The sequence below is a fragment of the Corvus hawaiiensis genome, chromosome 14 (genome assembly GCF_020740725.1).
Source record: "Corvus hawaiiensis isolate bCorHaw1 chromosome 14, bCorHaw1.pri.cur, whole genome shotgun sequence".
NCBI lineage: Eukaryota > Metazoa > Chordata > Aves > Passeriformes > Corvidae > Corvus > Corvus hawaiiensis.
This window is the reverse complement of record NC_063226.1, coordinates 6,645,919-6,666,678: the sequence shown is the minus strand read 5'-3', so window position 1 is coordinate 6,666,678 and position 20,760 is coordinate 6,645,919. Positions and strand designations below refer to the sequence as shown.

At 48.3% G+C, this 20,760-nt stretch overlaps 1 protein-coding gene across 1 annotated transcript; it reads left to right on the top strand.

The window, feature by feature from the left end:
* The first annotated feature begins 6,141 nt into the window (after window positions 1–6,141).
* Window positions 6,142–14,244, top strand: LOC125333175 (probable G-protein coupled receptor 83). Its single transcript, XM_048318904.1, has 4 exons — window positions 6,142–7,032; window positions 8,652–8,777; window positions 10,143–10,276; window positions 10,784–14,244. Exons 1-4 carry the CDS (start codon window positions 6,655–6,657, stop codon window positions 11,406–11,408), a joined length of 1,263 nt encoding a protein of 420 aa, XP_048174861.1. The 5' UTR covers window positions 6,142–6,654; the 3' UTR covers window positions 11,409–14,244.
* Window positions 14,245–20,760: the final 6,516 nt, after the last annotated feature.

The window sequence follows — 20,760 nt, the reverse complement described above, 5'->3', positions numbered from 1 at the left end:
GCCACAGTCCTGTATCCTGGTGCCAGCATCGGTCCTCTACAGCAGGAGACACACCGAGACCAGAAACCTGAGACTGAACAGGAAAAAGGACACTTCCAAAGGATTTTGTGGTTTTTCTAACATCTCGATCTTTAGGACCAGCTCAAACAAACATCTGTTTCTGGACACACATTCTGCTTCTTTTCTTCCCAGCTTTCTTTCAAATCCAAGTGTCTCATGGAGTCCCTCAAGACCAAGCTGCTGCCACCTGCACTGTGCTGGAGCAGCAGCTCCAGGGCAGCCCATGCAGTTTGGGATGGAGCTGCCTGGTGGGAGCTGTGGGAACACCTGGTGCCGCAGAGGGAGTGTGTGTGTGGGGGTTTCTGGCACCTGTCCCCAGCCTCTGCTCTCAGCTGGGAAGAATTGCTCTGAGTCCACCTCCTGCTAACCCTAACCCTAACCCAAAGCCAAGCCCAAGGAGCAGCCGTTTGGGCTCTGATTTTTGCTCCTCCCAAGGCTCTCTGTTTCCCTGAACTGACTGCTGATACCACCCACCTGGCTTCCCCCAGTGCCAGGAAACAGGCAAAGAGAAGAAAGGCTGGGATGTTATGGACAGAGGGTAGCAGCTGTGTAATTTTACATAACAGCACAATTTTGGGAGGTTTCAGCTGATTGTACCCTCGTAACAGCTGGTTTTGTACACCTGATGGAGCCTGATGTAGTTGGTCTGTGCTCAGAAATGGGTAGTAGGGTTTAGCTGGGAAATGGTCAAAAACCCTTTAAAACCAGCTGTGCCCCTGCTGCAGGGCGGGCAGTGCAGCAGTTGGCAGACATCCTGCCAAGTTTTTCTCCAGCTACAGCCCTTGTTTGGAACTCCTGAGCACTGACATCACTCTTGCAGCTTGCCAAGAAGCCTTTTGGAGCCCATAGAGTCAGGAGGGCTCTCAGGAGGAGCACCAATGTGTCGGTGTGCCAGAGAGAGGTTTTCCTTTGGGGTGTGTGTTGCCTCCGTACCTGAAATTTTGGATGTTGAAAAGAGATGTGGGGATTCGTAGATCATCTGAAAATGTGGCATCTGGCATCTAAAGGAAATAGTGCAAGTAATTTTTTTTTTCTCTTGCAATCCAGGAATTGTAGTGAGTGCAGCTGGGCTGTAAGGAGAGAAAACAAAGCAGTGGCTAATTCTGATTTTCCTGGAGCAGTCAGATAAAGGACAGTTGAAAAGAGAGAAGGGAATGAATGCATGAAATGTTTTCTCATACTATGAATGCAAACTAATCCAAGGTGGAATAGTCATCAGTGTTTCCAAAACTTAGCCCCTGAAATATTTGAAGAAATGAAAAAGAAAAAACAAAATCCAAGAATGATAAGAGGTACTGAAAAAGGCTGTGAGTGCTTTAAGGGCAAAAGAATCCCACTGGGAGATGCCCAGGTTGGCAAGGATGTGAAGGGCGCTGTGCAGTAGATGAGTGCTGGCAGGTGGAGGTGAGGAGTGATCTCTTGGCTGAGCTGCTTCCAGAGCAGACCTCCCCACACCTGAGACAAGGCCATTTCTGCTTCTCACTGTCAATCTACCACCACTCTCCTCCCTGAGGGACCCCTGCCCAGGGCCACCTGCCCTGGAAGCATTTACCTCCTCGGGCTCTGTACCAAGACCCCAAACTCAGCAACTGAAGTCTGGGTTGAGAGACTGAAGTTGGAAATTTTGTTATTTTAGAGCAGCACTTGCTTCTGAAGGAGAAACGTATTTTTAATTTTTTTTAAATTGAATGGGTTAAAATGGATTGTCCATAGCTAAAACTTCAGATTGTTGCTGATGACATTTATGTCCTGGCTTTCATTCAGACTTTCGGTGAGAAACCAGCATTTTCAGAATACAACCTGCAGAACACCACCTATCCTCCAGTTACTCTCTGCAAAAGAAAGCTGCTGCTGTTCATGGGTGAGTTTTGGGACTGTGTGTTCAGGGCTTGTGGCATCCCTGTCTTCAGAAGTGTTTCCTTTCAAATCATATTTTATCTTCTGCATCACTTATTCAAGGACCATGGCTCTTGATTCCTGTTTGAACATTTGTAGCTGATAGCAAAGTCAGACTGGTTTTTTTTGGTTTTTTTTATTTTTCAGAAACTTCAAAGTAGTTTTTAGTCTACTCCATCCTTCCAGAGGAGTTTTCTTCAAACTAAGGAAAAAAGGCTTGACAGAGGCTTCCACAGCAACTCCCCAGCCTTTGCCAGCATCAGCTGGCTCTGGAGCAGCCCATCTGGCTTTTTCTCCTGGTATTGAATCCTCTAGAAAGTGAAAAATCCCCAACATTGCCTGAACCAGGCAGTGCTTGCTTCCATCTCCTGATGGACCATGAGTGACAGTTGCCACGTCATCTCCCGGGTACGTCCTGTCTCCTTGGTATCTGCTGAGCCTTCTTTGCCAAGAAACAATCTTTGGATTAGTGCATGTCAAATTCCATGTCCTGAGCCAATAGAGACTCCCTTGGCTTTACTTTACAGTCATTTGATAGTCATAGGGAATAACTTGAAATTTTAGAACATAACTTTGTGCTTTCAGCTGAGAACAACATGCCGCTACCCTCCTTGAGCGCTTTGCTGTGTGTGCTACAGCTGGTCCTCACTGTGTATCTGGCACATGGAATTAGAAATAATTGCAGGTACAGTAGAGAAGTCATGGTAAACCTCTCAGATACATTGTATTGAGCTTCATAAAGGCAATGGCCTGGAGTTGACTCTTCCTCTGGCTCTGGGGAGTTCTTCCTCCCTAGGTGAGGGACACTCAGCTAACCCAGACTGCTCTCTAGGACAGGACATGGTCCATTACAGTACAGCAGTTGGATCCAAGGTCATGCAGCTCCTCCCCTACGTTCCAGTTCACTGTAATTTATATGTCAGGCTTCACTGCAGAAAGGCTGGTCTAGCGTATTCGAAGAAGTAATTTCCAGCTCCTAAGTCAAGCCTCAGGACCCTGGTCTCCCACACATGTCCTCCATTGTTCCTTCCGTCTGTCTGCAGCATGAGAATCCAATTACACTGCCTCCGAGAAAGCTCTGAGAATAAAAGCTAAAATACTCTTTCAAGGGGACATAATTGAGTATCTGGTAGAGATAGTCTGTGCTCAGCACCTTCCTTCCACATTTTTCCCCACAAAGAAGGCTTTGTCTCAGGGAAAAATCAAAAGGCATTGAGACTGGTAAATTTACCACATTGAGAGTGGTAAATTTTATGTTTTTGCCTAAAAGTCTGCCCTCAGTAAGTGAAAATATTTTGTAAAAGCTGGATTATAGCTGCAATGGCTCTCATGTATCAAGAAGGAGCACGTAGTGAATGATATGCGTGGGATGGCGGAACACGCAGGTGACCCTTGTGTTGCTGTGGGCTGAGCGAATCTTTCCCTCCCCAGGAGCCAAACCTTGGCTCACCTGCCCAGAAAGGCATCGTGTATAGCATGGTTTTGAATGGTTAGCACCTGTCTGAATTACAGAACTGCTTTATTTAATGTATTACTATATTTACTTAATGTATTACTGGACTCTGTAATCACCGTTCATTTATTAAGTCTTACTATCAAGTCCCTGAAATGTCCTGGAAAATGCCTCTGCCTGTTCGTCCCACATTTTCTGAGTCACAAAAGCAGGACTAGTCATTGCAAATGAAGAGGAGTACGGTGTCCTAAGTGCTCTAAAGCAAATATGAAAAAAGAAAGAGTTGCAGATTCATGGTTTATGAGGATTGTCCAGACTCTTATTTCTAACACACCTTTTGAGTGAAATAAAACTGCAGGGATTGGTCTATAGCTCTTGTTGTTTCTGTTATTTATCAAACTTGTATTTTAAGTAGAAAAGGGTAAACTATGAACCTCTCTAGGGAAGAGAAATCTTGCAAGAAGCTGCATGGTGCAACAGACACATCGAATTAAATTTTCCTTGTTTGGACTTGACAATTTCAGCTGTTGAATTTTCTCCCTTTGGACAAGGCTCAGGCACTGAAACTTCCTGTCTGCTTCCAGCTGCTTTCAGCTCTGAATGGCAGAGCAGAGACACTTTCTTTTTCAAGGCAGAAATCTCATGTTTGCACCAGCAGACCTTGGTTTAGGCTTTGCCAGGATCTGTGTGCTCCCTGCTTCCTGTGGCACAGCTCCCAGCTGGTAGGACAGGGGATTCTCTTGCAGGCTGGATGCTTTCTTGGTGGGTGTTCTGGGCATCAACTCTCTGTGTGTCCTGACTGCAGGATGACGTGGGAAGCCTGCACTCAGCACCAGGAGTGGAGCTCGGGGAAGAATGGGTGGAGACAAGGACAAGAAGCTAGAAAATGCACATTTGGAGCATGATGGGAACATCTGCATTAGGAAAAGTTTTAGCGCAGTGGTCTTGGGTTCCCAGGATTTCTCATCTGCCCTCTTGTGAGGTCTTTACGTACCTCATAAATATGAAATATAATTATCTGCAGGGACCTGTGGGGACAATTTTATTCGCTTTTTGAGCTCAATAATCCAGTCATAAAAGCATTTTCTGTACATCTTTGTGGGAGCAGACAGGGACAAGCATTTGAATGTGTATACTCAGTGAGCCCATGGTAATAGCCTGGGGAGAAAATCTCCATTGCTATTATGATCTGCTTCATCATTAAATTCAGTCCAGTAATGGAGATGAATCATGTCTTTAGAAATAATTTCCTTAAAATTAGCTTAAATTCAGGTGCAAGTGCAAGTAGCCTTGACCCTGGATGATTTTACATGCTGTACAATGAGCGTGACAGTTGAGTTATCTCACCTGCCTCTGTCAGGCAGGAAAAAGTCCCTGCAGAGAAGTACAGGAAAGATTCCATGAACCCAGCGAATTCAGAGACTTGTTCCCAACAGCCCCCTTGGCCTCCATGAGCAAAGGTAATAAACCATGGTAATGAGGTGTGAAAATGCCTGAAATCTGCTGTTTTAATGTTCCCAAGGATCTGAATTTTTATAGTATAGCTCCGATTTCTCATCAACATTGATCTGTTTATGAGATTACATTAGATCACATTAGATCTGTTCGGAAGATGGATATGCATCTCAACTGACATTTCAGCAATCTGGCATTTCTTTTCAAAAGAGCACTAAAAAGGAAAATGCTAAATAATCTCACAAAACTGAAAGTTCCAAAAATTTGTGTCTCAAGTAGTGTCAAATGTGAAAGCCAAAAATCTTCTTTAGAAACAACGGGTGGCACAATTCACCTGGATGAGTTGGCAAAAGTACATTTCTCCCTCACTTTCTGTCTGACTGGGCGGAGCTAGCACCAATGCATGATGAACCCCAAAGCCTGCTTGAAGCAGCTCAGAATGTTTGCAAGTGAATAATAACTGCAGCAAATCAGCATGTGATTGCTGAAGTGTTTGCACTTGGGACAGAATAAATCTGTTCTGCAGGAATACGTGATGAGAGTCGCCCACCTCTGGCACTTGGGACATCTCACCACTTTGGGTCTGTGCATGTGCAGCCGGTGCTGCTCTGCCCCCTCATCCTCCTGACGCACAGCAAGGAAACGGCAGGGACTATGGCAAAGGGACCTATCGGGGCCATACGGCAAAGGAGCCCAGGGATGGAGCCCTGTGTGTTCCTGCAGCCTCTGCCAAGCTGCTGCAGAGATGCCAGCAGGTGCCTGAACACCCTGGGGCTCAGTGCAGGCCCCAGCCCAGCCAGGATGCAGAGTGCAGCCGACCATCCTGGGTGACCCCCATGCATGCTGGGCTGCTGCTCTTATTGTCTGATTGTGTTTCACTTTTCACTCTATCCTCTACACCACATGAGAGCAGGAAGGGGCTGGGGCCAAGCACAAAGCCCTCAGATATTCTCTGCTAAAACTCTGGGATAAAGAGAAAGAGAGATGCCACAAAGTAGTGAAGATGCTTCACCCCCATGTAGCTGTTGTGTTGGGTGTCCAGAGAAGAGCAGAGAGCAGACGGAGGAGATCACAGCACATCCAGCCTCCATCTGTGTTTTGCTGCTCTCTAGATCTGCACATGTCAAGCTGTGCCGTTGCCCACGTGTGGGTTGTGATACACCTCAGGAAAAACGGGGAAGAGATCTGCCATTGGCTCCTTCCTGTGCAGTGTGTCATCTGGCAGCTGTGTATATCACAGGGAACACAGGGACCAGTCTGCTGCTGAGCAAAGCTGCTTCACTGAGTAGTCAGAGATACTTGGAGGGGGAAAAGCAAAGTGAAAGGCAGCCGTTGCTTTTTCGTTTCTGCCAAGCTCTGAAAACTCTTGGGAAACAGAAACCTGATGGATTAAGGACTGTGTGGAGAACCAGTAAAGCGGATTTCCAAGGATAAGTTGCAGATTGAAGAAGAACAGTGCCCGACAGGAAATATTCACTAAGATTTCTTTCTTGGTGCAGAGAGAGTGTTTGGGGATCTCTGATATTTCAGCCTCTAAATTAGCTTCTCTGTGGGGCACATATGGGACTTAAGAAGGAAAGCTGATGGGGAGCCCCTGAAGCAAAGGTGACGTGTGCCCAGCACAGGCAGAAGGACCCATTTATCAACTCTTTTCTCTAGTTTGTATCCGTGCGGCAGATTTTTAAAATGCAACTGTGTGTGTTCCCTCCTGCAACCACTGGCTCTCGCAGCTGAGCTGGCAGAAGGCACTGGCTAGTGTGCGGCTGGACCAGGGCTCTGCTGCCCCAGCCATGAGACAGCACACCTGGCTCCCCTTGCCGTACATGCCCAAGCCCTTCTGGAGAGCAGAGAACCACAACACAACCAACTTCTTCTCTGCACTGTATGGCTTCCCTAACCAGTCCTTCTTCCACAGTGACTTGAACCTGGAGGACCTGGGGGACTTTGGTAGCGGAGCCAAGTATGAGGGCGAGTCCCAGAGCCGGACAGTGAAGGCGCTGCTGATCGTCGCCTACTCCGTGATCATCTGCATCTCACTGTTCGGCAACATCCTGGTGTGCCACGTGGTCATCAAGAACAAGAGGATGCACTCTGCCACCAACCTCTTCATTGTCAACCTGGCTGTTGCTGACGTGATGATCACCACCCTGAACACCCCCTTCACACTGGTGAGCCCTGTCCGGCCGTGCCTGCTGGTGTCTGTGTGTGCCTGTCAGCTGTGTGCACTAGGATTGAACAGGCTGGGACCAGACTGGTACCCAGACTTTCTTTTGCCCCCCTTCCCCTTTTACCTTTTAGCGAGGGTGCAAGTCATGGCCCCCATCCCCAACACCCCCTGAGCAAGTGGAGCTGAGGGCCAATGCCCCCACCTTGCAGTCCATTGCAGGGGTCACTCTGCTGCAGCTTTCCCCCTCTGCCCAGGCAAGGCACAGATCTGGGAGCCCCTTTTGCCTGTTGATGGGGAAGGAAGTGGGGACAAGTTTGACACAAGAAAATCCAATTAATGGCTGGTTTCCTATTGAAACAACGTGAACCAGGTCAGTCCCTGTGCAACATCTTAGGGAAGTACTTAGGCTGCCACTGAGCAGTGTCAGTGGCATGTCCCTCCCTCAGCCACTACAGACGGTGCTTCCTGGGGCTAATCGTCCTTTTTTATTTTCAGTGACTAAATAATATATGATATAAAAGAACATTAAATGAATGAGGTGGGAAGAATTAAAGATTCATTTCTTGCCCTACTGTCATAGACGGTAAATGCCATGTAAACAGGACTTTGTACCTATATTTGACCCAGCACTCCTGTTCAAAATCCTCCTGCTTCATCCCTGCCCAGAGTGTTCTTCTGCCTTCCAAAAGCAGGTCTTGAATTAGCTATTTGAATTCACCCTTTCTTAAACTGGTGCTGTTTCTTTGGTGGGATTTCCCTGCCTTGCTCTGATGGGATTTGCATCCTGTAATTTGTTCAGGGAGAGCTTGGTGCCCTCTTGTGTGTTTGCACACCAACAGACACACAGTAGGCACGTGTAATTAAAATTTCTGCCAGCTCTCTCAGGAACGAGCTTTACACCAGCTCCAGAGATCCAGCACACTGCTCCAGTTCAGTCAGTACTGCAAGAGTCGCCCCTACAGGGAAATTAATTAGATTAATTGAAAACAAATTAGCTAGTCTTGACTAATTTTCTGTGTGGACAGATGCTTTGTAGTAAATGTACTTTACTTCAAATTAGCTTAATCTGCAGCAAAATGAATTATATTCATTTGTAATTAATATTGCACAGTCAGGAATAATGAGGGAATGAGGCAGTTTGGCACACTCTCCTCTGCAGAGAAGCCACCATCAGTAAAGCCTCTCTGGGAACAGGTGAGAAATTTTTCCATGTATTTCTCTCACTAAGTTTGGAGACCATGCAGCTTTCAGCATCCAAATGTTCAAAGGTATATAACGTTTTCTGGGAGGCACCTAGTGTGCCCTGCAGAGATTCGTTGAGGAGTGGAGCTAAGGTTTCTTTATGTGTTCCAGAACGGCCAGGGTAAATGTACAAATGTACACATGTACACAACATAGACAGAGCACTGCTCAAGCAGTGTTTGCACAGTGCTGTAAATCTCACCTCAGTTTGAGAAGGACTTGGGCAATCACAGTTTCCCCAGGAAAAACTGAGGATAAAGCACCTCCAAAGCCTCAGAAAGCTGTATTAAAGCATTTCTTCCATATTGTGCACCTGGGAAGCCAATTTGCTTCTCTTCAGGTACTGCTCCTGTTAATCCAATGCTGTCTGTTCTTCAGGTGCGGTTTGTGAGCAGCACCTGGGTTTTTGGAAAGCTGATGTGTCACATCAGCCGGTTTGTTCAGTACTGCTCTGTCCACGTGTCTGTGCTGACCCTTGCTGCCATTGCACTGGACCGGCACCAGGTATGTCAAAGACACCACCCCTATGATTGCTAGAAAATAGTTGTTTCCTCCTCAAATCCCAGTACCTGGAAACCTGCACTGTCTTGAGACTCAGGGAACAGAGGAGAGAACTCCAGCTTTCATGGCAGAGGACAAAATACCTGTGATTTTTACAGTGAGGGTGATGAAATACTGCAACAAGCTGCACAGAGAGGTTGTGGAGTCTCTGTCCTTGGAGACTCTGAAAACCTCAGGAGTTCAGTGCCAGGCAGCCTGCTCCAGCCCTGCGCTGCCTGGGCCATTGGGCTCGTAGGCTCCTTGCCCTCATCAGCCCTGCCTCGAAGCACAGTCCCACCAGAAGGGTGGGGCTAAGTGCTGAATTCAAGCACCAGCCAGCCCACACGTTCTCTCCACACAGATTTATGGGAGTCTGTCAGTTCTGACGCTTGCCCCATTCCTTTGGGATGCCTAAGGCTGGAAACAGTAAGAACTATGTTAACTCATCCAGTTCAAGGTGAGAAATTCTCTCCTTCTCCTCTATACTTCCCAGCCATGAAAACCTTTCAGGTCAAGTAATGCATACAGACTGAAGGGTTTCCTTAAGTGAAACAGAGTTTCTAATTTGTGCTTTAGCTGATGAGTGCCGAGTGCTGGGAGGCCAGATCCAGCAGAGTGAGCTCTCACGTAGAGTGGATTTCTCATAGTGCTGGAGCCACTGAAACGGTTGCTACCAAAAAGCAACTTCACATGATAGTGGCTGGATGAAGTTCAAAACAAGAGTAGGCTCCACCTGCTGTCAGAGAGTCACAGGGACTGCCGGAGCATAGATGAGCCACTTCTGTCTTTTTTATCACAAAGATAGAAGTGAGATGTCCCTGACAAAAGGGAAACCAACACTTGCCTCTAAAAATATTGCTAGTCCTGAGAAGTGCCATGGCAGACAGATACTCCAGGGGAGTTGTACAACTTGATTAAGTAGATATTTATAATGGGACTACAAACGACATGCATAAAATACCAAAGACTTCATCAGCCAAGAAATCATCTGGATGACATGATAGATCTATTTTTAATTATTGTTTCATTGCCTAAGATAATCCTCCATAGTCCATATAGCTCAACAGAGATCTCACCACCGTGGTCTCTGCAGTCATGCTGATGGGTCACACGGAATGTATTTCTCTGCTCAGGCTCTGAGCCAGCAGCAACACTCAATACGTGCACAACTCCATGCATTTCCCGACCCTTGTACTCCCTGAAGTCCTGTAAAGTGACTGTCTCTGCCTTTTAACACTGAAGAGATGTGGAGCTGCTGCTGACATGCAACATGGGTCTCAAAGAGTGACAAAGATGCTGTAAATCCTCAGGAGTCATTGTTCTCTGCAGGTAATCATGCACCCTCTCAAGCCACGCATGTCCATGGTGACAGGAGGGATTTGCATCATTGTCATCTGGGTTATGGCCAGCTGCTTCTCGCTGCCTCACGCCATTTATCAGACTCTGACAAGGTTTTATATTGGGTAAGACATTTACATATTTTTTGTTGTATGACGTTTACAAAGCCCCACAGAAACCAAGGGCACACCTTTCCATCCATGTTATTAGAGCAGAAAGGGTGGTGAAACAGAAGTTTCCTTCCCTTTGCACGGGTTCTGTGTCTGTCACAAAGGGACAATGACAATCGATGGAATTGCTTCCAGGCTGGTTCATTAGTTGTTTTGGGCTCAGAGATTCAGCCATGTAGTTTGGGACAGGCACAGGGGAGAGGGCCTCCTCATCAGCAGAGGACACAGACGTCAATATGAATGATTTCTTTCTTTTCCTGGGGATGTGTTTAAGATGCCTTCATTGGAGCCAAAGGTCAAACCTAGAGTAAAATTCTCCATTGGAAGTGGCACCTGCCCATGATACTGAATGAGTTCTGCTACCTGTACCTGTACTGAAACCCGTCTGAATGTCTGAGGTGTTCGTCCTCAGATGTGTGCAGCTGGTAGGGGAATTGAGAGCTCTTTCTCTTTAATCTTCAGAAACAGCACCATCCGAACGGTCTGCCTCCCCAGCTTCCCTCCTCCTGCTGATCTTTTCTGGAAGTATTTGGACCTGACTACGTTTGTTCTCTTGTATGTTCTGCCCTTGCTTGTGATCTCCATCACTTACACCATGGTGGCCAAGAAGCTCTGGCTGAGGAATGCCATCGGGGACCTCACCATGGAGCAATACTATGCCCATCAGCGGAAGAAGAAGATGACACTGAAGATGCTGATGGTGGTGGTGGTTGTGTTTGCCGTGTGCTGGTTTCCCCTGAACTGCTACGTGGTGCTGATCTCCTGCAGGGCCATCCACAGCAGCAATGCTCTGTACTTCGCTTTTCACTGGTTTGCCATGAGCAGCACCTGCTACAACCCCTTCATCTACTGCTGGCTGAATGGGAGCTTCCGCACGGAGCTCCGGTCCCTGCTCTGCGTGTGCCGGCCCAGGAGCATGGCCCAGGGCCACGCTCTGCAGCCCATCTCCCCACCGTTCCAGGATGCCAAGGCTGAGAACTGCTGGCACAAAAGAAGCAGCACATGCCAGAAGGCACAGACACCCTCCCAGAGGAACTCTGCAAAGACAGACATATCCAGCGTGCATCCAATTGTGGCAGAAAGCTAAACCCTTCATCTGACAGCTGGGCAGCATCACATTGGGATTGCAAAATCATGGGGAAAATGGGTTTGGAAAGGCCTCTGGAGATTGTCAAGTCAACCTTCTGCCCAGAGCACGTAAGCTTCAATCTTTGACTGGGTCATTCAGGACCTTGTTCTCTCAGGTGTCAGAATTCTCTAGGGATGAACTGCCACCTGTGGGCTCCAGAATGAGGTGTGTTGAGTGAATTTTTCACTGGAATAGTCAGCAAAAACGAAGAGAATTATTTAACAGCACACGAAGCCTTTCATGGTCTAAGGAAACACAGGGAAGCTACATTGGTTATACACACACCAGCTGTGCCCACTGTGGCTTGATGTAAAGCTGTTTGGGCTCTAACTTTGTGAATTGACATTTCTTTAGCATAAAATCTAAATTATTTTCACTTTCAATAGTATTTTTTTTTTTTACCAGTCCTCAAGAACTGTGTCCTTTGTGGCTTCCCTGCCAGCCTGGCAGCCCTTCCCCATTGGGTCAGCCTGTCTCTGTCCTGTAGTTATCCTGTGGGCAGCAGCAGCAGCAGCAATGACTCAGCAGCTGTGGAACTGGGGGTTCTGGCTTTTTCTGAGATGGAACCAGCATTGTGTTGGTTCCATCACAATGAAACAAACCAGACCTGCAGGTTTTCAACCCAAAATCAGGAAATAGAAGAAGTTTGACCTATGAGATGTAAACCTTTATATGTGAACCTTCATGTATTCCCTGCTCAGTTAAACTGAGCATCTGACAATGTGCCACAGCATTCGCCTCAAGCACTGATCCTTGTGTTCCAGCTACATCACTGGTGGCAGGGTGCACCAGGAGTGCTGGTCCTGGTCCAAATGGTGCCTCTGGAATGCAAGAGATAGCTGGTATTCCTGGGGATGTGGGTGCCTGACAGCCGGCGCCAGCAGCTGCTGCTCTGGGGACTCACGGCAGAGCCAGCCACCGTGTTTCCGAGCTGGGTTTGGGTCACTAGTGAGAGATACCCAGTGGGAGCACATGGCCAACTTCAGCCTATGGCTATGAAAATCCACCAAAGTTGTGTTTTCCTCTTTCTCAGAAAGAATAACCAGTTTCTTTGTGTCCATTCTGCACTGGCTCAGCCTTTGTGATGGTAAAGTGTTGAGCTTCAAAAGACAGTGAAAAGGAAATGAGCTTCAGTCTCCCCATGCAAAATACTCTAAACTACACTTCTACAGCTGAGCATTTCCACCTGTACCGGCAGTGTGTCACAGCCGCAGACCTGGGTGAAAGGCTGCTTAAATCTGGAAATCAAGATGCTTTGATGGGAATGTATTTGTATTTCAAAATGAAACTGTGAAGGGGAGGAAAGAGTAAGAGCAACATGAATCTTGCTTTTTCCTAAACTTATTGTGGGAAGGAGGAGGACAAGAGCAGCTGGGACAGGGACAGGGACCTGGCATGGCTTGGGACACTGCAAATTCCAGTGACATTGACAGTACAAAGGCTTCAGGTCAGTGCTCCTGTCTGAGGCAGTGATCTCTTTTCCTTCACATCTGCAGGAATTACTCTGCAGAGGATATGCTATGGGGAGGAAATGGAATTAGAAAAATCTCTTCAGACAGCAAATATCCAAGGCTCAGGTATTGGCTCTGACCATATGAGCCTTCGATTTGGTTCCACTGGAGTGGAGTCCTGCCTGAAACTGGCACCACAGAGGCAGTACTGGAACCTTTAATTTTGTCTTACAAGTAAATTACAGCATAAGCCAGACATTACTACTAAGTTGGGTGTTTTACTGTCTGGAAAACTGGGAGTCTATGACACTGCAAATGGCATTTTCCTAATATTACTGTGTGGAGGTTTCAATAAACAATATGTTTCTTCTTAAAAAGTCAAACCAATTACAAATGCAAATAAACATTGTTACAGTAACTTAAAAACTTACTCTCATTCAAATGCTCTTCTCTTTACACTGGAAAAAGTCAGTGAGATTAAATAATGCAGTTTGCATGTGTATCCCAACCCACTCTCAGAGAACTGTCAAACTCCTTACTCTGGGCTAAATAAATCCAACAGAGTCTGTTCTTGCCCCTCATCCTTCAGCAGGAGAGTATGCTGGGTAAGCATCCCTCAGCCTTGTGCAGGCCAAGGTCAAACCCACAGGCTGCTTGTCTGACCATGGCAGTAGGCAGATGTCCCTCACCTGGCAACAGTTCTCCAAGGGACAGTTTGCTCCCAGTTGAAAAGCTGACGTTGTTTCCTCATAGCACATCCTATGCTGATCATTACACAGCAGTGCTTTCCTCAGTAGGAGTCTGCAGTCTGGCAATGTTGAGCTGCCTTAGAAAACATTGTTTCTTTGAGGTGATTGTTTTTGTAAAAGTCTGGCAAACTTCCCCCTGATTACGCGCAACCTCCTGGATGCTCTTGCTTTGATACATGCTCTGTTAAAATATCTATGTGGTTGTAATACAGTAAGATTTGATCCACCAACATTTTTTGGGGGCTAACAGTCAAATAAAATACTGGTTCAGCACCCTCACTCTCCTCTGGGTTTTGTGTAACTTTTGAGTTATGAAAAGGAGATGATATTCCCTCTTACAAGAGGGTTAGCAAGAAAGCATAGACTGCTGCTCCTGGCAGACACAAATCCATGACCAAAACTTTTGTCTCCATGTGTTTTGACTTCTTTCAGCATGAAAAGCCCTTTGCACAAAGAAGTGCTGTGGTTACCCAGGTGGGGAGTCAGCTGTGGATGTGCCCCAACTGCAAATGCTGCTTCATTGCCATGCAGTTTGTGCAATTAATGGGTGGTCCCAGCAGCACTTTTTGCCTGGCGCCTCGTCCAGGCAGGAGTATGGGATATTTTGAGGTTTCCTTGAATTTAATTGTTATTCTCCAATAAACACTTCCATGAACAGAAGCACAGCCTGATGGATTCCTTGTGCATTTCTCCCCAGTGCTCCTGCTGGGATCCTCAGCCATCCCCTGGCTCCCTTCCCCTTGCTGGGGAACTCACGCTCTCCCTCACCTGACCGCGAGCAGACAGGGCAGGAACCATGCACAGCAAGCACTGCAGCTACATTAAAATAACCCTTTAGCATTTAAAGTGTTAAAACTAGGTGACTACACCAAAAGAAAATACTTTATTGTTCTCTCTGAAGAGCTATTTCTTACCTCTCCTTTTGAACAAACTTTCCAAGCAGAATAATGAAGCTGCTGCTGCGAATCCTTTAACCAGACCATATGAACTTTGTGCAGCTCCACACAGGGCTCACAGGCTTTTTGAGTCACTTCTGAGTGATTGAAAGGGAAGCTGTTAACTGGGTTCACTTTAACATCGCCCAAAGCGCTGTGGCACCCTCCAAATCCAGACCAAATGGCTTTAGTTTGAAAGATGGGGAGATGTAGGAAGAGGAATGTATAAGTTAGAGGGACGGAAAAGATGACATGTTTCCCTCCATGGAGGGTTCCTCTTGTTTTGGCTTTAATTGTGGTAAGATGACACCTGAGGTTTGCTCATAGGGTGCTCTGCCCCTCAACACACGGCATTGAGCACGCCAGAGGGGTCACCTGAACTGATACTCAGTTTGGGATTTTTGTTATTGTCAAAGAGTCCAGTGCTTGTGCAGGAGATAAGCTTGCCGGTGAAGTAATTATTAGCTAATTGAGTAACTATTAAGCTTGTAAAACCAAATTACTTGGTTTGGCACTTTACTGCTACTGTGGACTTTGGCCATTTAAAAAAAATTTGATCCCTGACTCAGGTACAGGAATTGCTTCTTCTTGATGATTTTTCCATACAAGAGAAGTGTTAACTCACACAGTACTATTGTTTGCACAGAGACTGATCCCTCAGGTGAGAAAGAATGGGCCTTCTCACCTACACACCAAAACAAGAAGCCACTCTTTTTTTTCATAGGAGGACAAAATTCAGCTTTCTCAGGTGGAAAGTCCTCATCTCTGGCATCTGCACTGACCTTTAAACGATCCTGAATTCATTTTCATTTTTAGTATTCCTCTGTCACTATGTGGACAAGAGTAAATGGGGTTTTTATTGACACTCACCTCACAGGGACCTGGTGTAAAGTGTCCCCCCAGGATGTGCATGGGCAAGGGGCTGGGTGTGGGTGGCTGCCTCAAAGAGGTGGGAGAGAGGCTTCAAGCACAGGGACACTGCAGGAGCAGAATGGAGCCCGGAGGGGGCCGGGCTGCTGGCGGCTTTTGGGAAGGCTGAGGACCCGGAGGGTGGCACATGACACAGGCTGCGTCCCGTCCCATCTCTCACCCACTGTAAATGTAGCAGTCTGTTTTTCAGCTGGAATGTGTCACACTGAGGTCCTGTCATTGCTGAAGGTCTTGTGATTCTTTATAAGATCCGCATTGCCATCAGGGCTTTTTACAGGTACTTTACATGCCTGCACTGCCTCAGCTGTTTCACATCTGCCTGTCTGTGAAATGCAGGGATTGATGTCTCCAGTGGTTCATTTATTCCTGGTGGTTTGCTTTGCTATGTTACAGAATGTGAGGTGTGGAACCGACTTCTCACACGAGAAAGTGCCCCCACCTCTGCCCACTCAAACACGCTTGACCCCCCGCCGTAACTGCGATGCATCCTGTGGGTTTTGCCCTGCAGATCCCGGCTCACTCGGCTGCTCCTGTGCCAAAAGAAGTTTTGAGTTCAATAAGCAGGAAAATACGCAAGCGGTCCCGGGGGGTCCAGAGCCGAGGTGCCGATATCTAATGAGCAGTGCCAGCCCAGAGCCACTGGGAAACGCCACAACAGCGTCGTTAAATGGAGAAAGTGACCCGGGAGAGGGCACGGGGGGAGCGGGAAGGGCACCGGGAGCCGGGAGAGGGCACGGGGGGGAGCGGGAAGGGCACCGGGAGCCGGGAGAGGGCACGGGGGGGAGCGGGAAGGGCACCGGGAGCCGGGAGAGGGCACGGGGGGGAGCGGGAAGGGCACCGGGAGCCGGGAGAGGGCACGGGGGGGAGCGGGAAGGGCACCGGGAGCCGGGAGAGGGCACGGGGGGGAGCGGGAAGGGCACCGGGAGCCGGGAGAGGGCACGGGGGGAGCGGGAAGGGCACCGGGAGCCGGGAGAGGGCACGGGGGGGAGCGGGAAGGGCACCGGGAGCCGGGAGAGGGCACGGGGGGGAGCGGGAAGGGCACCGGGAGCCGGGAGAGGGCACGGGGGGGAGCGGGAAGGGCACCGGGTGCCACCAGGGGGCGCTGTGGCACCGTCCCGCCGTCAGGGCGGTCACACGGCCCCGCAGCGCCTCCTGCTGGCCCGGGGCTCCCGCCCTGCCCGGACGCGGCGCCCCGAGGGCCCCCCGGGGGAAAAGGCCCCGAGGGCCCCCCGGGGGAAAAGGCCCCGAGGGCCCCCCGGGGGAAAAGGCCCCGAGGGCCCCCCGGGGGAAAAGGCCCCGAGGGCCCCCCGGGGGAAAAGGCCCCGAGGGCCCCCCGGGGGAAAAGGCCCCGAGGGCCCCCCGGGGGAAAAGGCCCCGAGGGCTGCCGAGGCGGGGAGGGCTCGAGACGGGTTCCCGTGACCCGGGGTGGGCCACCGGGTTTGTCCCCAGCCGCTCACCCCGACAATGGCGGTGGGTGAGGCTGTCGTACCCAGCCCTCACTGACTGCCGAGCTCGGAGTGCTGGCGTGCTCCGAGTGAACAGGGGTTTCTCAGAGAATTTGAAAAATCGTATCAAAATATAATTCAAGGTTTGAGAAACACTGTACAGACGTGGGCACCGATCTGAGCTTCTGAGTCATCTGCAACAGGAGAAAAGAATGTGACATGTCGTAAGAAGTGTACGCATGTGCCCGCCTGTCCCTGGAGGTCCACCTGCAATTCCAGAGGCCCCAGGTGCCGATAAACCAGGCACCCTGCTCGCTCGGGATGTGGCACAGTGACACCACAGCCTCCACGCTCGGGATGTGGCACAGTGACACTGCTCGTCCCGATGCCGGTGCCGGAGGTCTGGAGCTGTGCTGGTGCCTTGTCAGGGACCCCTTGAGCCTCGGACACAGCAACGGCCGAGGAGTTTGGTGTCTCAGCCGACAGAACACAGTCAAACAAACGAGACAAGGCAGCCTGAGCTCAAGCTCCAGTCACTGCCCCGAGCCCTGGGCTCCCGAGAGTGGCAGCACAGACCGGCCAAGGAAGAGCAGCAGTTGCGTCCCCAACACCTCCGTGACCGACCCGAGCTTCCAGCCCGGCAGGGGGCTGGGGGGGCTACAGGGAGACTGTGCCAGGGCTGTGGCACTCACAGCCACACAAACATCAGTAGAAGGTGGAACTGCCCGGACCCTGGCTGAACCCCAAGTAAGCACAGACCCCCCCAGCTGGAACCACTTCCACGGGGAGGCCGTGGGCAGGGGAGATGTGACTCACAGCACACACTGGGATGGAGAGCTCTGAGCAAATGAACGAATCAAGCACTTGTGAGCTAGGCCCTGTGAGTGCCACTGCCACATTCCTGTTGAGGCTCAGGACATTTCAGGATCCAATCCAAAATCCTTCGTTATTCATGTGTCTAAAAATAGGTCTTGATGGATTGCAGTGGTCAGCCAGAGCAGAGTAGCCACATACCTCTGATACGCAGAACTTAAATCTTCAGACTTCCAAAAAAGACCAGGGAGGTGACAGGTTTCCGGTGAAGCTGAACGAAATGCTGGGGGTGTCAGTTTTCATCCTCTGACATAATGTCTCTCCTTTCCAGCTGATAATTTGTGAGTAATAATATTGCATCTAATATACGTGAAAGCCCACAGCTGAAAAACACTTGCCCTGGGAAAGTTAAATGAAGCAGATGAATCCCACAGATATTCTCCCAGTCATTAATGTCTCCTAGAATCATCACTGCTCTGAAGGCTGGTTTGAACAACGTGTCATCTTTTTTTTTCCATTTCTGCTCATGAGTCAGCATCCTATCTTTTGTCCACTCTTCTCCTGAGTCTCCTGAGGTAGCAGAATCAGACCATCAATAAAGCACTATCAATCATTAGTTGCTTCCATGGCTTTCAGGGAAGCACTAAAACCTTTCCTTGGCTGTGTAACTGAGTTCACAGTGATGCCTTGAGAGGCTACCTAGAAACAGAGACTAGACAGCACTAAAGGAATAAGGTAGGTATGTATTTGACAGGCCTTCAAAGGTACACCCTGGGAGCCAGAGGCCACTGCCAAGATGGACCCCAAGATGGACGACAGGTCATGAGTTCTTCACACTTTTATAGGTTTTGTTCATTTGCATAGCAGGGTTAATTCTCCAATTAAAGCTTCAGGTTAATGATGTAATTCCCCTCAGCTTGCCCTCCTCTCAGAGGCTTTTGGTTTACACATTTTGGGCCTAGGATGGTCTGGGTGTCCTTGAAAAGCAGGCCCAGAGAGGCTTTGTTATGTCTACCTAGCACAAGAGAGCAGAAGTTAACAGGCTACAAGAAACTTCAGAGTTACACACTAAGCAGTACAGGATATGAAAAATATAAAAGTTAAAACCTAAGGCATCAATAGATCCGGTGGTACTGCAGCCAAGCACAGATTTTCTCTCCAGAGCCCCACACAGCAGGTCAGCCTGGTGGGATCAGGCACATGAGGATGCAGACAGACCAGCAGGTATCACTCAGTGTGAGGCAGTTTTAACCTAATCCATGCACTGAGTACCCATGGCCATGAACTAAAGCTTATTTATTGGCTGTGTTCTGCCTACAGCCTGATACCCAGACACTCTGAAGTGTGAATCCAAGGTACAATTGGCTAAGTGAAATTCAAGGACCATTTGCCTTTCCCCATGTACTCAAGAACCACTTGGCCATGTTCTGGGGGCCTCTTCCTGGGATTAGGGATGTGCTTTGGTGTTTTGCTCCCAGCCGAGGAGAGCTGGCTGCCATCCCAGGGCTCGCTGCTGGGGCTGGAAGGTAACCTGATAATTTTGCTTCAGTTGTCAAATTGTCATTCTTCTTTTGAGCGGAATCCCCCTTCAGTCTTGACCCAGAATGTTTGTTACCTGCAAGTTATTTTCAGCCTGTTTTAGCCTTTGCTCTTTGAGTCCTAGCTGTGCCCACAGTCACCCTTATACTGAAACACGATTTTTCTTTACTGGATCTGTTGGGCAGCAGTGCCCAGAGCCAGGTACCCAGGACATGCAGTTTGTGATCTCTTCAGCCTAGGGAACTCCTCTGATGTCCTCATGTCTCCGGTAATTAGTGTATGTGTGTATAAATGTCAGCTCAATTTTCTTGGTGATCTGGGTGTTTCAGATGAACTAAATTACCTCATTCTTTCCTCTGATAACAAATGTCTATCTGTCTCTTAAAACATTTTTTGCTCTCATTCCCTTGGTAATTTTCACCCTGAACTGCTGGACACTTCAAAAGCCTGGCATTCAAAATGCAAGGAGCTCTGGTTTTTGTTCCCTTTATGACCGTCTTGATTTCACCCCAAGTCACCCCAAGACAATGACAATTTTTTTTTTATGAAGTTGAAAAGAAAGAAAAGCTAGAACTTGGCAGGTGTGTTTAAAGAAAGCAGAAATCACTCAAATCTGAAATGAAGACTTTCCTCTCTTTTTCTGAAAACAGGCAGTTTTCTTCAGTGTTTATTCTTGCTATTTCTAGACATATTAAGTGAAAAACATAAACTTCTGCCTCTGGATAAAGGAAGATTCTAACTATAAATCTTTGTGAATTCTTTACCTGCCTGAAACCCAAGCAAACACACAACAGAGAAGAGCCCCCAGAGGCACTGGTTGAAAAGGAGAACCTGTTTCTTTCAGCAGGCTGTTATTTCAGCATTGTCTGCTGGAGATGATCATGATCTATAACCACAGCATGGGGTGAAGGAAGGGATCCCAGGGGTTCTACTGCTCCTCTGCTGGGAGCTTTTAACTGGTTTCCCAAAATCCCTGAGATAGTTCAGAAGCAAGGAAGGAGATCACAGGGATAAAAGAAGAGACTCTGTGATGCCGGTATGACAGCTGTCAGTCACACAAGACTTCCAAAGTGTTTTATAGAAAAAGCCAGTTTCACAGGTGATCCAGCCAGCAAGAGGATTTGCCAATTGCCATAGGAAAATCAAAATGTTTTAGATTAAAATACAAGCTAGCACTATCAATTGGTTGAAAAATGTTTTCCAGTAGCAAATTAAGAAATGTATCTTTTACAATATTCTCCTTCTGCAGACAACTTTCTGTTTGCAATGTTTTTGTATGGGAATCTCCTGCTGTTGCTGGCACAGGGCTGGCTGGTGCATTTCTGTCACTGGGACATGGACAGCAAAGCAGGTGAACAAAAATGAGCCATTATTTTCTGTCTTGTTTCCTTTCCAGCTGTGCTCAGGCTGCTGCCCAGGGCTCTGTGGTTTGGACACACCTGTAGGCT

Excerpts from the sequence above, each read along its gene's own strand:
- LOC125333175 (XM_048318904.1), top strand. The coding sequence starts at position 6,655 with ATGAGACAGCACACCTGGCTCCCCTTGCCGTACATGCCCAAGCCCTTC. Across the intron at positions 7,033-8,651 it reads TGAACACCCCCTTCACACTG|GTGCGGTTTGTGAGCAGCAC; the intron begins GTGAGCCCTGTC and ends TCTGTTCTTCAG. Across the intron at positions 10,277-10,783 it reads CTGACAAGGTTTTATATTGG|AAACAGCACCATCCGAACGG; the intron begins GTAAGACATTTA and ends TTTAATCTTCAG.